This window comes from Apium graveolens, chromosome 6 (assembly GCF_009905375.1).
Source record: "Apium graveolens cultivar Ventura chromosome 6, ASM990537v1, whole genome shotgun sequence".
NCBI classification, from domain to species: domain Eukaryota; kingdom Viridiplantae; phylum Streptophyta; class Magnoliopsida; order Apiales; family Apiaceae; genus Apium; species Apium graveolens.
Window position 1 is genome coordinate 41,325,533 of NC_133652.1, and position 14,238 is coordinate 41,339,770.

The window sequence follows — 14,238 nt, forward strand, 5'->3', positions numbered from 1 at the left end:
TACCATTTTTTCAAGTATATGGCCAAAAATACCCATCTAATACGCATTTGTAAAATGGGTAATTCTAATACGTATTTGAGAAATGGGTATTACGTAAAAAAAATTAAAAAACAAAAAGAAAAAACAAAAACAAAACAAAAGACACGCATTTTTGAAATGCGTATCACCAAAAGTCAAAGGGTGATACGCATTTCCAAAATGCGTGTCTCCTTTATATATATTTTTTTTTAAACATTTTTTTACACAAATTACTCGTTTGTTAAATACGTATTAGTGATACCCAACTTAGAAATGTGTATTAGAGTTGTATTTTTGGTCATATACTTGAAAAAATGGTATTCTTGTCACATATTCTAAAAAAAAGTGATATTTTTGTCATTTTTTCAAAAACTAATAATGGATCATGCAAGGAGGTATACAAAGGGAAGAACAATAAAACTGTTCCTACTAAATTATATTTAGTGCCACATTCCCCTAAAAATACTAGTACTAAATTTATATAAGATTGACTTCGTAATTAACTTTTGTGCATCTGATACCTCATCTTCTTCAAATTTTTCTATGTTTTGGAGGTACTCAGAATTACAAACTTCTCGTAACAATCAGATAATAGTACAAATCAAATAGAGCTGCTACAACATAAATTATTATTATTCTTTCTTCTATAAATAAATCACAAATAATGTCTGAATGGCAAAGAGTTGAATGGATCCAATTTTGTTGTGCTTTAACACATCTGTGGTTTCCGAGAAATTAGCCCACCAACGCAAACAATTTTGAATGCAGCCAGCAGCAAGCTTTCGTGAGTCAACAAACAAATTTCATCTAAGCTCAAGATCTAGTTTACAAGCCATGGGATATTTGCAACTCCTGTGACCCTTCTAAAATGCTATTGCTAGATTCATGTTTATATCTGAGAGAGTATGTAGCCGAGAGAGACTCACCACAAATTCCGTTTTAGGATCAGAGTGTAAGAACAAAGGGAGGGGCATCTCTTCTGGGCCCTGCTACTGATCGATAAACATATAATTTATCAGCACCGTTACCACTTCCTTCATCCTTCATCACCTCAACATTCAACCTTGGCATTAGCTTTGCAAGTACTCTGCAACCGTTCATTGTCACATTGCATGCTGACATCCATAGAGACCGCATTGATTCATACTTGTTTAAGTTATAGAGTAAAGCTGCATTTCCAAATGGGGAATCTCTTATCTCTAGCTTCCTTAGCTTTGGGCAACCTTCTATCACAGCTTCCATTCCCAAGTCGCTGCTCCCAGCAAAAGCCACGGAAAGGATTTCTAGGTTTTTGGCATACTTCCCAATATACTCAAAAGCTCGGTCTGTTAGTAAGCCTGAAATGGCAAGTCTCTGTAGTTTATTGCAAGTCTTGACCACTGCACCGAATGCCTCATCCAAGGGCTCATTTGTCATATAATCTGGCTGGCCTGGATTCATAATGCAAAGGCGGAAATGAGTGAAATCTGGACAGTTCTTGACTACAGTTGCAACAGCAACATTACTCATCTGCCTGCAGAAATAGAGGACGTAGTGAAGCTTCCGACATCCATTAGATACAGCAACAAAACCTGATTCTGTCACCCCTTGAACCATGATGTGATCAAATGGATCCGCAGGAAAGACTCGTAGTTCCTCGAGCAAGGGACAGCTTGATCCAACAGCTTCTAGCCCCTCATCTTTCACTGTGTCTAGAACCTGTACAGAGAAGTAATTAAGGGATCATTTAGCAAAGGGAAAAATATTAGTAATCAAGGGATCAAATCTGCAATAAAAATAGTCGATAGTACTGAAAATTTAACATTGATAGTCCCGACCCTGTTTGCTTTTGTTACAACCTAGACTAAGTTTATCCCAATCAATTACCGAGGTGGCTTTTGCAGTCCATAATCCATATTAATAACCAAAAAAGTTGCAATAATAATAGAGGACAGCTATGTAAAAAAGAAAAGTAATTATACAGAAATTTCTTACCCAAAGACGTCGTAAATTTGAACAGTTACTGAGAAGCTTGGCCAGTTCATCACTTTGCAGAGTTGCATAACTTAAATTTAAATATGTAAGATTGGCACAGGCCGGGTATAGAACTGGCAAATAGAATGAAGAAAGTTCCCATAGACCTGAAATTGTATGTAAATTTTTGCACCTACTGAATGCAGTTTCGAGTTCTGCAGATTGGCGGGGCAAAAGCTGTAGAAATGAACCAGTACCAAGCTCCGTTAGTCCGGGGGCCTTCAGCAGTAGCTTCTTTATCTGTTCCAGATAAATATGCATATTAACCTTTAAAACCCTTAATGCCTTGCATCTGTCAACCAACCTTTCGAGAGCATCAAAAGTAACATCACTGTGCAAGCTAGCAAAGTTCAGCACTTCTAGAGACACAAAGGTCTCGGGAAAGCAGCTTAACCACTCCCCACCAAGATCATCTATGTCATTCTCCTGTATGTCAAGCTCAGTCAAGTTCCTGAAAAATTAAACCTTAGTTCCAATCTTTTATTTAGCTGTATCAAACACAAGCATATCATGAAAAATGAAATGCAAAAATTATGAGCATGTACTAAACAAAATGTCTTTGGATATTTGAATAGTTGCAAAATTTCCATACATTAACTTAGTTATCACTTGATTTACACATTTGTTATCAATAAGGCAGATCTGAGATAAATTTGTACCTTTTCCACTCACCAAATTAAACATTTCGCTGGAAACAGGGTCCTTTACCCCCCCCCCTCTTTTGTACCTTCCTCTATTAGGAGGAAACAGCAACTAACATGGCACTTCCATACCAAAAGTCTCACTGTGCATACGCTTTTGTTTTAAAAGAATAGCATGATTACTTTACATAGCTGTTACCGGTAATATGTGCTTATACATCAGTATATAGTCAGGATATTTAATCAAGTTATGTAATTTGTAACCAATTATTAGGGGTTATATGATACTTTATATTCTGATTTGCCAGTAATATCCAACAAAAAAAGCTTCCTCCTATACTGACAATTGGAAGGAAAGCTATTGACAGCTTAAACTTAAGTAGATACCATGGAGAATATATATAACTTATAGTCCCACCAGTCCTAGTTGAGATGATAATCTATTTGGTTTGTACCATATCAGATACACATGTATTTAGATTTTGAAATGGCATCAACTTAAGAGCCACTTTCGATTCTGCAATATTTTTTTTCATAAATTTATAAGCACTCACTAATTATCCAACATTTTCAGTCCTAACATGACACCACTATTTAAAGTTAACAAATTGATAGTTGAACCTTTCAAATTATATATATATATACATATAATCTTCTAATGAGAATTAGAGAGGAAGAAGCATCAAAGACAAATCACAAAAAGAGGCCAAGTGAGTAGTACTTTAAATCAACAAGATAATATGGAGATATTTTAAAAGAGTGTGACATAAAGATTCAAAAACATGTCAACCATTAAATGCTCTATTTTGGGTCAAACATCAAATCAAGAGAACAGAATTTTCTTTTTCTTTCCATGAAAGTAGAAATACTTCAACTATCACTAATGAAAACCAAGAGGACAAGAACATCAGCTCCTCACCCGGCCACCACCAAATCACCCCATTCTTATTTCAACCACACATCAAACAGAAACTTTATCAAGTATTCCATTTAAGTACATGCACATGAGCATTGCCACAGAATAAAATTCCATGAAATTAATGAATTACCTTACCTTTTTAGGTTTGAACTAGTCTATTTTATCCATATTGCTCCTCAAGTTAAGCAAAACTATACTTAACAGCTATTCTCATTTTATAAAATCTCACTTCAAGGTATCCTTGTTTGGTAAATTCATCTATAAAGTCAACGACGCCTAATGTCCAGCAACAAAAGTATACAGAGCATATTTATATACACACACACATACAAGGCAACCAAAGAGGTTTAGACCCTAACTTTACAATTTACATACAAGAAAAAGACTTGATTTTACCAAGATTAAATTCTTACTTGCAATGGGTTGCAATTGCTTTTAGACCGTCAGTACTAAAACCATCACAGCTCAAGAGGGATAGCGCCTTGAAACCCGAAAAAGACTTTGCTAAAAACTCCAAACTTCTATCAGTAACAACCATTCTCTTCAACCGTAACTCCTCCAAAAAGGGATAAAATTCAGCAAACACATCAAGCCAAGAATGAATATCAGCCCCCCAATCGTGTGGCACCAAACTGAAATCTGAAAATCTTGGCTTCCCCTTTAAAGTAACACTCCTTATATTCGGAAACCTCCTAACCAGAATCTCCGGTGAGACCGAGTAGCAATTTCCAATAAACACCTTTCTTCTGCTCCACCTCTCAGCATTGTACCAAACTTTGCATACTAGTGAAACTGAACTTCGATCTTTGCGGGATTTCAATACTGAAAACACTTGTTCCAGTACCTCATCCGGAAAAGATGCAGGCTGAGTTGAATCAAGTGATTTGGACAAGTTTTTGCCCCTCTTTCTGACTGGATCCATACTAATTCAATACTTAGTAACAAGGCTCCAAACTCTAGATTCAAATAAGGTAAACAATCAATAATCCAAGATCAAATCATTATCATCATATAAATGAGCCTATTAACCAATCTAAACCAAGCAAGAAGCACTTACATGGCTACATAAATCTTCTTAAATCAAAGTGCTAAACTTGTATACATTCACATGCATATACAATACAACACATTTATACACACAAATATGCATACAAGATTGACAAGTCAGTCATGAAAAATAGCCAACATAAACTCAACAGTACAAGACTCAAGAAACGGATAAAATAATCATAAAATTCTTGAAATAATGGGAAAGAAATCACCATACAAGCCATGTACAACATAATAAAAGAAGTAAACCAATCAACTTTACATGACCCTTCAACACAATGATTCCAGAGAAATTAAAACTGGATCATATAAAAAAAATGATTAAATACAATAAATTCAAGAAAATAACCTGAAAGGGGAAGGCAGAGACTATGAATTATCAATAAACATATGCAGGAGAAACGTGAACAGAGGGATTATTATATTTAGAAATAAAATATAAAATGAGCTAGGCCAGGCCACCATATTTATAGTACTGCTGTAGCAGCAAAAACAGCGAAGTTGTGCTCTACGGGTGTGATTTTTGTGTACCATCTTATCAGGTGCCACGTATACTCTGACCCAACGTGAATTCAGGAGCCTTCATGCTATTGCGGCTACACAGACGGACAGTCCACGTGAGCTCCATCCCTAATTACATTTTTTCACAAGTTAAATTTCACTAATTTTTTATTTTTAATTAATACTTATATAATTTTAAAGTTACATTTTATAATAAATTAAATGGAATTTTTAATAATATATAAATTATAAAATTCATGTAAATTTCAATCAAAAATTATTCAATTTGACTAGAGGACATGTATTTAGTGATGGAGGAAGTATTACTAGGATAAGTATCCTCATTTTATCACTTTTTAGTCGTCAATTTTAACTACTATAATTTAAATCACTTATATCATATTATTAAATAACAAATAAATATATTTAAATAATTTTCAAGAAATTAAAAAAAATATGACAATTTCTTAAATACTACTGTAATCAAATGAAAAGTTATGAATTTTACTATTTTAGATAATATATTTAATTTTTTCAAAATTTATCTACTATTTATTTTAAATTCATAGTAATTTTATTTAATTAAAATAACAATAATTAGTATATTGTATTAAAAAAATTAGATATATTATCTTAAATAGTAAATTAATAATTTTTCATCTGGTTGCGGTAGCAATCAAGAAAAAATGTATAAAACTTTAAAAAAATTATAATTTTCAAGTACATATTTAGAGATATTTATCTGATATTTATTATGATTTTAGTGTATTAAATAATACCCATTAAGATCATCGACTAAAATATTACCGTCTTTACTTGTATAACAACTTTGATATTTGAGCCATTTATTTTCATGTATTTATAGTGTCTAACTATATTTCTATTATAAAGGTTTTTTTATTTTTAATGAAGTTAATACAAGTTCAAGCGAATACATTTATTCGTTGCTAGTTAAAAATTAATAAACCTATACCATTTTCTATTGCTGGTTAAAATTATCGGTATTATATTATAAAGGCAAGCTGATTTGTAGGATTATCCCCGAGCTTTCCAATCGCTAGATCGGAGAGTGAATGGCCTGGATTTAAAAAAGTTAAACAATAACTTTGGTAATTTTCTGAGATACACCTACAGGTGGACTTGATAATTGGTGAAGGCATGTGTTTGATTTGTGAATAATGCTAAGCATACAAGATGATCTGTCATAATATATATATATATATATATATATATGTGTTTGTATATACATATATATTCATATATGAAATATTATATTATTGTCAAGAAAATTTTTGTAACTCAAAAATTTTTCTTGATTTTTTTCCTAATATATCAATTGCAAACCCTTGACTCAATCATAATTGAAAACTCCCATATTAATTTGAAATACAGACCATAATTCAAAACTTCCAAATTAGTCAATATGCAACTCACAAATAAATGCAAGATATTTAAAATTATTAATCAATAAATTGGAAAAAATGAAGAAAATGGTGATGAACTAATACCAGGGACGTTCGAGCACCGAAGAAATTTTGCGCATTGAAGAACCATAATAATAGAGAATCGCCTTGCAATAGGTTTTTCGAGCCGCCTCTTTTTAATTATTGTATTTATTTTTTGTTATCCTTTTCTAATGAGAGGAGTTTAAAAAGAAAAATCAAACATGGAAACTTACTGAGACCCTATTCATACTTACGAAAATTATCGAGGCCTTTATTTAAATTTTTTCAAATTCAAATTTTTCGTTATTCTAATTGGGAAATCTTTTTGTATTTACTTTAATTCATTAAAAATACTTTTAATAGATATATTAAAATTAGTATTCATACCTAATATGAATATTGGGAGTGAGCACAAGAAAAGACAGATACGCACAATACAGAGAGAGAAAGAAGAAGTCTGAGGAAGGAGATACGACCATTGAAGACATTCAACTGGATTTGTTTTTCTTCATCTTTTTGTTTAGAACTCTCTCCTTAACTTTTTTCATTATGAATTTGTGTTATAAAATCTTGGATGCTTTTTAATTTTTATTTTGAACTAATTTTATTAAAGTTGAGATTTTTTTATGGAACCCTAGCATAGGAATATTGGTGTTTTGTTAAAGAGTATTGTTTGCAGTTCTACAATTTATTCATTCAAGTGATTTTCATGCTTATACTTTCTATTGTCTGATGAATTGTAGTAGGTTACCGAATTAATTATAATACCGAGAGGGTTATAGTTGATCGACATAAAACTTGAATGGTGCATGCTTATATCTTTTAAATATAATAAGGTATAGACATATATTGTGACCATGCATAGCTTTGTGAATTGGTGCTTCATTAAATTTTAAAAAGTAAATTGGCATAGACATGTATTAGTTTATTTGATAGGAGTTATTATACTATAATAATTTCGAGAAAAACCTTTGGCCATTGAGTTCTAGCTAGTGAACTGTGGATTTGCTATAGTACATCACAACTTTTTGCCAATTTTCACGTGTTAGAGGGAAGTAATTATTCTGACTTATCTTCTCATATTTTAATCTCGTATCAACTTTTTATGCTAGTTTAATTTTAGTTATTTAAAATATTTTTTATTGATTAATTTAGTTAAAAAAATCTTCAACAATTTTTATGCTCGATAACTGAATTGTTAGATATTACTTGCAAATTAATACAAATATACAGTCCTTGAGGTACTATAACTGATATTGCTACTATATTACTTGTTTGAAATTGTGTATACTTGCACATTAGTATTTTATGCAACAAGTTTTTGGCGCCGTTACCGGGGACTGTTTTAGTTGTTAATTACGAAGTTAATTTTCTTGCAGTTTGGTTTAGTTACTTCTGTATTAATAGGAGTAATTATTTTTCTTATCAGGTTTCTTTGTGTATGAACGAAGAACCCTCAGGATTAGTTATCTTTGATCCTGAAATTGAGAAAAATTTTAAAGCACGTATAAGTGTGCAACGTAGAGTAAATGAAGCAATTATTATCATGGGTGAACAGGTAAATAACCAGGATTTGGTACCCAATGCGATGGTGAAGGATGATAGCGATAATGTTATACGACTGTATGGGAAACCTCGTGTTAATGAGTTGAATTCTGGAATTGTCAAACTAACTATTCAAGAAACACAATTTAAGCTAAAGCCATTCATGTTTCAGATGTTGCAAACTATCGGTCATTTTAGTGGGATGGTTACTAAGGATCCTCATCTTCACCTTTGGTTGTTTGTCGAGGTTTGTGATTCTTTTAAAGCTTTTTGGATTCACGAATGATGCCTTAAAATTGAAGTTGTTTCCTTATTCTGTGGGAGACATGGCAAGAGATTGGCTGAATTCAATTCCACAATCTTTGGTGAATACTTGAAGTGATTTGGTAGAAAAATTTGTAATGAAGTATTTTCCTCGTACCAAGAATGCAAAGATCCGTAATAAGATCAATTCTTTTTAGCTGCTGGATGATGAATCTTTATATGAGGCATGAGAGAGATTTAAGGAATTACTTAGAAAATGCCCACATCATGGTCTTCTTCATTACATTCAGATGGAGACATTTTATAATGGTCTTAATGCTCAAACAAAGTTGGTGGTGGATGCATCTGTAAATGGGGCTTTGTTGGCTAAGTCTTACAATCAGGCATATGAGATTCTTGAGACAATTACAACAGATATTATCAGTGGACAACTAATAGAGCTCAAGCTAGAAAAAGGGTAGCTGCAATTTATGAGGTTGATGCGGTAATGTCAATGCGAGCTCAAATGTCATCCATGGACAATTGCTCAAGAACTTGACTATGGGAGGTAACCAATCTATGAGGCAGTCGATGAATTCACAGGTTAATCATATCAAGAGTATTTCATTTATGTATTATGGTGAAGAGCTTACATACGATAATTGTCCTTCAAATCCTGAATCTGTCTTTTATGTTGGGAATGAAAATAAGGGTGGCCCTTATTCAAACACTTACAACCAATCATGGAGACAACATCTTAACTTTTCTTGGAGCAATCAAGGGGCTACTTATGGGAATTCAGCAAATGCCTTCAGGCCTAACAATCCTCCTGGATTCTCTTAACAAGCTCAACAACAGTTGCCTCAATAAGCATCTCAATCTTCTTCTCTTGAAAATATGTTAAAATCGTACATGGTTAATAATGATGCACTTATCCAAAGTCAAGCGGCATCATTGAGAAACTTGGAGAATCAAGTTGGATAACTAGCTAATGAGCTGAGAAATCAACCACATGGCACTCTCCCTAGCGACACTGAAAAGCCTAGGAATGAGCAATGTAAAGCCATGACATTGAAGAGCGGAAAAGTCTTGGAGAATGCTAAATCTAATTCCAAAGAAAATGCTTCATCTAAAACTGAAACTGAGGAGAAAATTTCTGACAATGGTGGTATTTAAACTTCTAAGGTTGTTCTAACACTTAAACCACAACCACCATTCCCTCAACGGTTTCAAAACCAGAAGCAAGATGTTTAGTTCTAGAAATTTCTGGATGTTTTGAAGCAACTCCACATTAATATTCCACTTGTAGAGGCTCTTGAGCAAATACCCAATTATGTGAAATTCATGAAAGATATTCTTACAAAGAAGCGAAGGTTGGGAGAGTTTGAAATGGTAGCTCTAACACAAGAGTGTAGCTCATTTGTGCAGAATAAAATACCATAGAAGATGAAAGATGCAAGGAGTTTCACTATCCCTTGCACTATTGGAAATTCTTATTGTGGTATGGCATTGTGTGATTTAGGAGCTAGCATTAACTTGATGCATATGCATGTATTCAGGAAACTTGGAATTAGAGAGGTTTGACCTACAACTGTCACTCTTTAACTAGCAGATAGATCGTTTACTCATCTTGAAGGAATGATCGAAGATGTTTTGGTCAAAGTTGACAAATCCATCTTTCTTATTGATTTTATTATCTTGGATTATGAGGCGGATCGAGAAGTTCCCATTATCTTGGGTAGGCCATTCCTTGCATCTGAAAGAACATTAATTGATGTGCAAAATGGGGAACTAACGATGAGGGTTCAAGATGATAAGGTGACTTTTAATGTTTTCAAGGCTATGAAATATTCTGATGATGTAGAATCTTGCTCGGCTATCCAGGATAATTCTTCACATGACCCTTTGGAGCAACTAGTTCTCAATGCATCTGAAGATAAAGTTGATGATGTTGATCTTTTAGCTTGGTTGGAAGCTAATTCACAAGATACAAATACCAAAGGCCGCTTTAGATCACTCGAGCTATCTTCAAGGGAATTCAAGCTTCCAAATCCATTTATTGATGAAGCACCAAAGTTGGAATTAAAAGCTCTTCCATCTCATCTGAAGTATGCTTATTTGGGATCTTCTTCTACCTTACCAGTTATTGAACCTGATGAACTGTCTGATGTACAAGAATATCAATTGGTGGAGATTCTTAAGAAGCACAAGAAAACTATTGGGCAGACTATTGCAGATATTCGAGGTATTAGCCCTTCCATTTGTATGCACAAATTTTTTTTGGAGGATGGTGCTAAGGAGTCCATTGAAGGACAACATCGCTTAAATCATATCATGAAAGAGGTGGTAAAGAAAGAGATTATCAAATTTCTTGATGCAGGTGTCATTTATCCAATTTATGATAGCTCATGAGTTAGTCCTGTACAATGTGTGCCTAAGAAGGGATGACTCAATGTGATAAAGAATGAAAATAATGAGTTAATACCGACCATAATAGTCAAGCTGAACAAGGCCACTAGAAAGGATCACTTTTCATTACCCTTTGTTGATCAAATGTTGGAAAAACTTGCAAAGAGAGAGTACTATTATTTTCTTAATGGGTACTCTGGTTATAATCAGATCACTGTAGCTCTAGAGGATCAAAATAAAACTACATTCACATGTCCCTGTGGTACTTTTGCCTTTCGAAGGGTGTCATTTAGCTTATGTAATGCTCCTCCAACTTTTCAAAGATGTATGATGGCTATCTTTTCTGACAGGGTTGGTGAATTTCTAGAGGTGTTCATAGATGATTTCTCTGTATTTGGAGATTCTTTTTATAATTGTCTATATAACTTGGGTAGGAAGATTAATACAAAGTGAGTTTTATCACTTAAAATCTGATTTGCAGCCTAAAATACCACAATTTTAGTGAACACGTTTTTCACATTTGTCATTGCTGAAATCTTTTTTATGATGTTCTATCAAATGAAATTTGGCCTTTTCGTGTTATTTGCATTTTTCGTTATACTAATAATTGTGTTTGTGCACTACTTGTTGCCAGAAACTAAATATATTTCTATTGAAGATATGTCAATGATACGAAAGTCATATAAATTCTAAAAATTTTTAATGGAAGATGATGTCAACGACAAGAAACCCAAAAAAATGCTTTCATTTGCTAAATTATAAAACCTTATTTAGACCTTTAACTATTTGATCATGGCGAAAACTTTATTTCACGACTAACTAAACTTTATGTCATGATCTTATACAAAACGAAGCTAAAAAAACTAGTAATGGATCATGGAAGGAGGTATACAAAGGGAAGAGTATTAAAAATGTTCTATTAAATTATATTCAGTGCCACATTCCCCTAAAAATACATGTACTAAATTTATATGAGATTGACTTCGTAATTAACTTTTGTGCATCTAATACTTCATCTTTTTCAAATTTTTCTATGTTTTGGAGGTATTTAGAATTACAAACTTCTCATAACAATCAAATAATTGTACACATCAAATAGAGCTGCTATAATATAAATTATCACTATTCTTTCTTCTATAAATAAATCACAAATAATGTCTGAATGGCAAAGAGTTCAATGGATCCAGTGTTATTGTTCTTTTTACACATCTTTGGTTTTCGAAAAATTAGCCCACCAACGCAAACATTTTTGAATGCAGCCAACAAGCTTTCGTGAGTAAACAATCAAATTTCATCTAAGCTCAAGATCTAGTTTACAAACCATGGGATATTTGCAACTCCCATGACCCTTCAAAAACGCTATTGCTAGATTCATGTTTATCTGAGAGAATATGTAGCCGAGAGAGACTCACCACAAATTCCGTTTTAGGATCAGAGTGTAAGAAAAAATGGAGGTGCATCTCTTCTAGGCCCTACTACTGATCAATAAATATATAATTTATCAGCACCATTACCGCTTCCTTCATCCTTCATAACCTCAACACTCAATCTTGGCATTAGCTTTGAAAGTACTCTGTAACCATTCATTGTCACATTATATGCCGACATCCAGAGAGACCACATTGATGTTGGGTAATAAACTAACACCATGCGCAATAATGAGGAAGTTATATATATCAAAATTAACAAGAACATGCAATAAACCAAATAACGAAATAAAACATAAATTCAAACAAAAATATAAATCAATAACTGAATTGACAAAGAGAGGATATAATACTTAGCTCTAACAGAAGCTTTAACAAATCTGAAAGAACTATGAAAGATGAGGAGTCTAGCCTTCGAGAAGTCTAGACTGTTATTGAAGAGATTGTTGCCCCACTTACACTGTATTGGGTTGCAGCAATATCACTTTCAGGATACAACAGGACAGAGCAATTCATCCACGGATACGTAAATCTTAACAGCGACCTGTACCTCAGTTCGCTCAGAAAACCTATGTTAATCTGTATGTTATGGATGAAAGAAAGAAAGAGAAATAGCAGCAAGGGTTTCATATGTATGTAATTGACATATATCTATTCCAAACATTTTGTTCAGTATATAATACACCACAAAACGTAACTGAATATACTATATTAATTAAAATAAATATCCTGACTTAAATTGTATTTAATGAAACATTTCCATAATTGGATTAAGGTTAGGAGACTTGGTGGGCAAGTCTCAGATTATATTAAAATAAATATAGGCATAGGATGCCTTGAATTTGATTAGGGTTAGGAGACTTGGTGGGCAAGTTTCAGATTTAGAATAGACTTTGGAGTCCTAGAATGTAGAGATTTGCTTCCTTATAGGACCGTCACTGCAAGAAAACAAGATCAAATACAACTGATTTAAATTGACTGGGGTTAAATTCGACCGCAGGCAGTCAAATCCTTTTTAACACGGCTAAATTCGACCAGCCTCGATCGAATTCAAACGTTCATATTAAAACGGTCGTATTTACAACCAATTTTAACCGAAAACGGTTGAAATTAAAATTGTCAAATTTAAACCGGTCGAATTTAGCCCCTAAATTCGATCAAAAAAAATTCGGTCGAATTTAGCCCCAATAAAAATGGAGGGAATTTTCCCACAAATTATTTTATTTGGCACTCCTAAATTCAACATATTTTGGTCAAATTTTATATTTAAAAATGGCGGGAAATTTACCTATACTTTTAAAATTATCAAAAAAAGTGAGAGAACTTTCCCGCCCTTTTCGAAGTTATATTTTAATAAAATTCGGTTGTATTTAGATTTTTTCAGAATTTTAATTTTTAATAAAAAAAACTTATTTTAATGTTAATGAATATTTTGAAATTATGAATCTGGGAGAAAATAAAAGTTATCCAAATAAAAAAATTTAGTTCTTGAAAAAATAAATTGTGCGCTAAAAGAATTTAAAATTTTTTTATTTGTTAAAAAATCAAATTGATGCTAGTTAGCTGTACTAGTCAAACCGATGCTTGACTTATTTTTTGAAATATGCTTGATTTTTAAAATGGCATACCAAATAAAATCATTTTAATATGAAACTTTGGTTATATCACAAAAAAAAATATATATATATATATTGGCATCCATATAGTTGGATCGATGAAAAATATTTTTAAAAAAATCGAAACACTAATTCACGATACTGGTGGGATTTATGATAAATCAATCGAAATCACGATTATATTTTCCTATTAAAATAGTAGTTGAAATAGGTTTTTGTAAAATTTTAATTCTTGTAAACAATAATAATATTAAAATAATTCACCAAAAGTTAGATATCATGAATATAATTTAAAGAATTACAATTGGTAAGTCCTTAATTAAGTCAAGGCCTAACCCATTAAAAGCAAAACCCTAGCAAATTACCATTTTCTATAAATGCCCATCACAAACAGAAGCCTGAAGCGGTGGT

At 32.6% G+C, this 14,238-nt stretch overlaps 1 protein-coding gene and 1 non-coding gene across 2 annotated transcripts; both read right to left on the reverse strand.

Annotated features, from left to right (window-relative positions):
* Positions 1 to 904: 904 nt before the first annotated feature.
* LOC141667152 (protein TRANSPORT INHIBITOR RESPONSE 1-like) lies at positions 905 to 5,184 on the reverse strand. Its single transcript, XM_074473539.1, has 4 exons — positions 4,991 to 5,184; positions 4,005 to 4,547; positions 1,993 to 2,482; positions 905 to 1,716 (listed from the first exon to the last, which is right to left on the reverse strand). Exons 2-4 carry the CDS (start codon positions 4,511 to 4,513, stop codon positions 964 to 966), a joined length of 1,752 nt encoding a protein of 583 aa, XP_074329640.1. The 5' UTR covers positions 4,514 to 4,547; positions 4,991 to 5,184; the 3' UTR covers positions 905 to 963.
* A 3,379-nt stretch (positions 5,185 to 8,563) lies between these two features.
* LOC141669831 (small nucleolar RNA R71) lies at positions 8,564 to 8,671 on the reverse strand. Its single transcript, XR_012554084.1, has one exon. It is a non-coding gene; the product is annotated as a small nucleolar RNA R71 (small nucleolar RNA).
* Between the last annotated feature and the right edge of the window lie 5,567 nt (positions 8,672 to 14,238).

What these genes read in the sequence shown, in the direction of transcription:
- LOC141667152 (XM_074473539.1), bottom strand. Translation starts at nt 4,513, where the DNA reads ATGGATCCAGTCAGAAAGAGGGGCAAAAACTTGTCCAAATCACTTGAT. An exon ending in GCAATTGCAACCCATTGCAA is followed by an intron (nt 2,483 to 4,004) that starts GTAAGAATTTAA and finishes TTAATTTTTCAG; the next exon opens with GAACTTGACTGAGCTTGACA. An exon ending in CAAATTTACGACGTCTTTGG is followed by an intron (nt 1,717 to 1,992) that starts GTAAGAAATTTC and finishes TTCTCTGTACAG; the next exon opens with GTTCTAGACACAGTGAAAGA.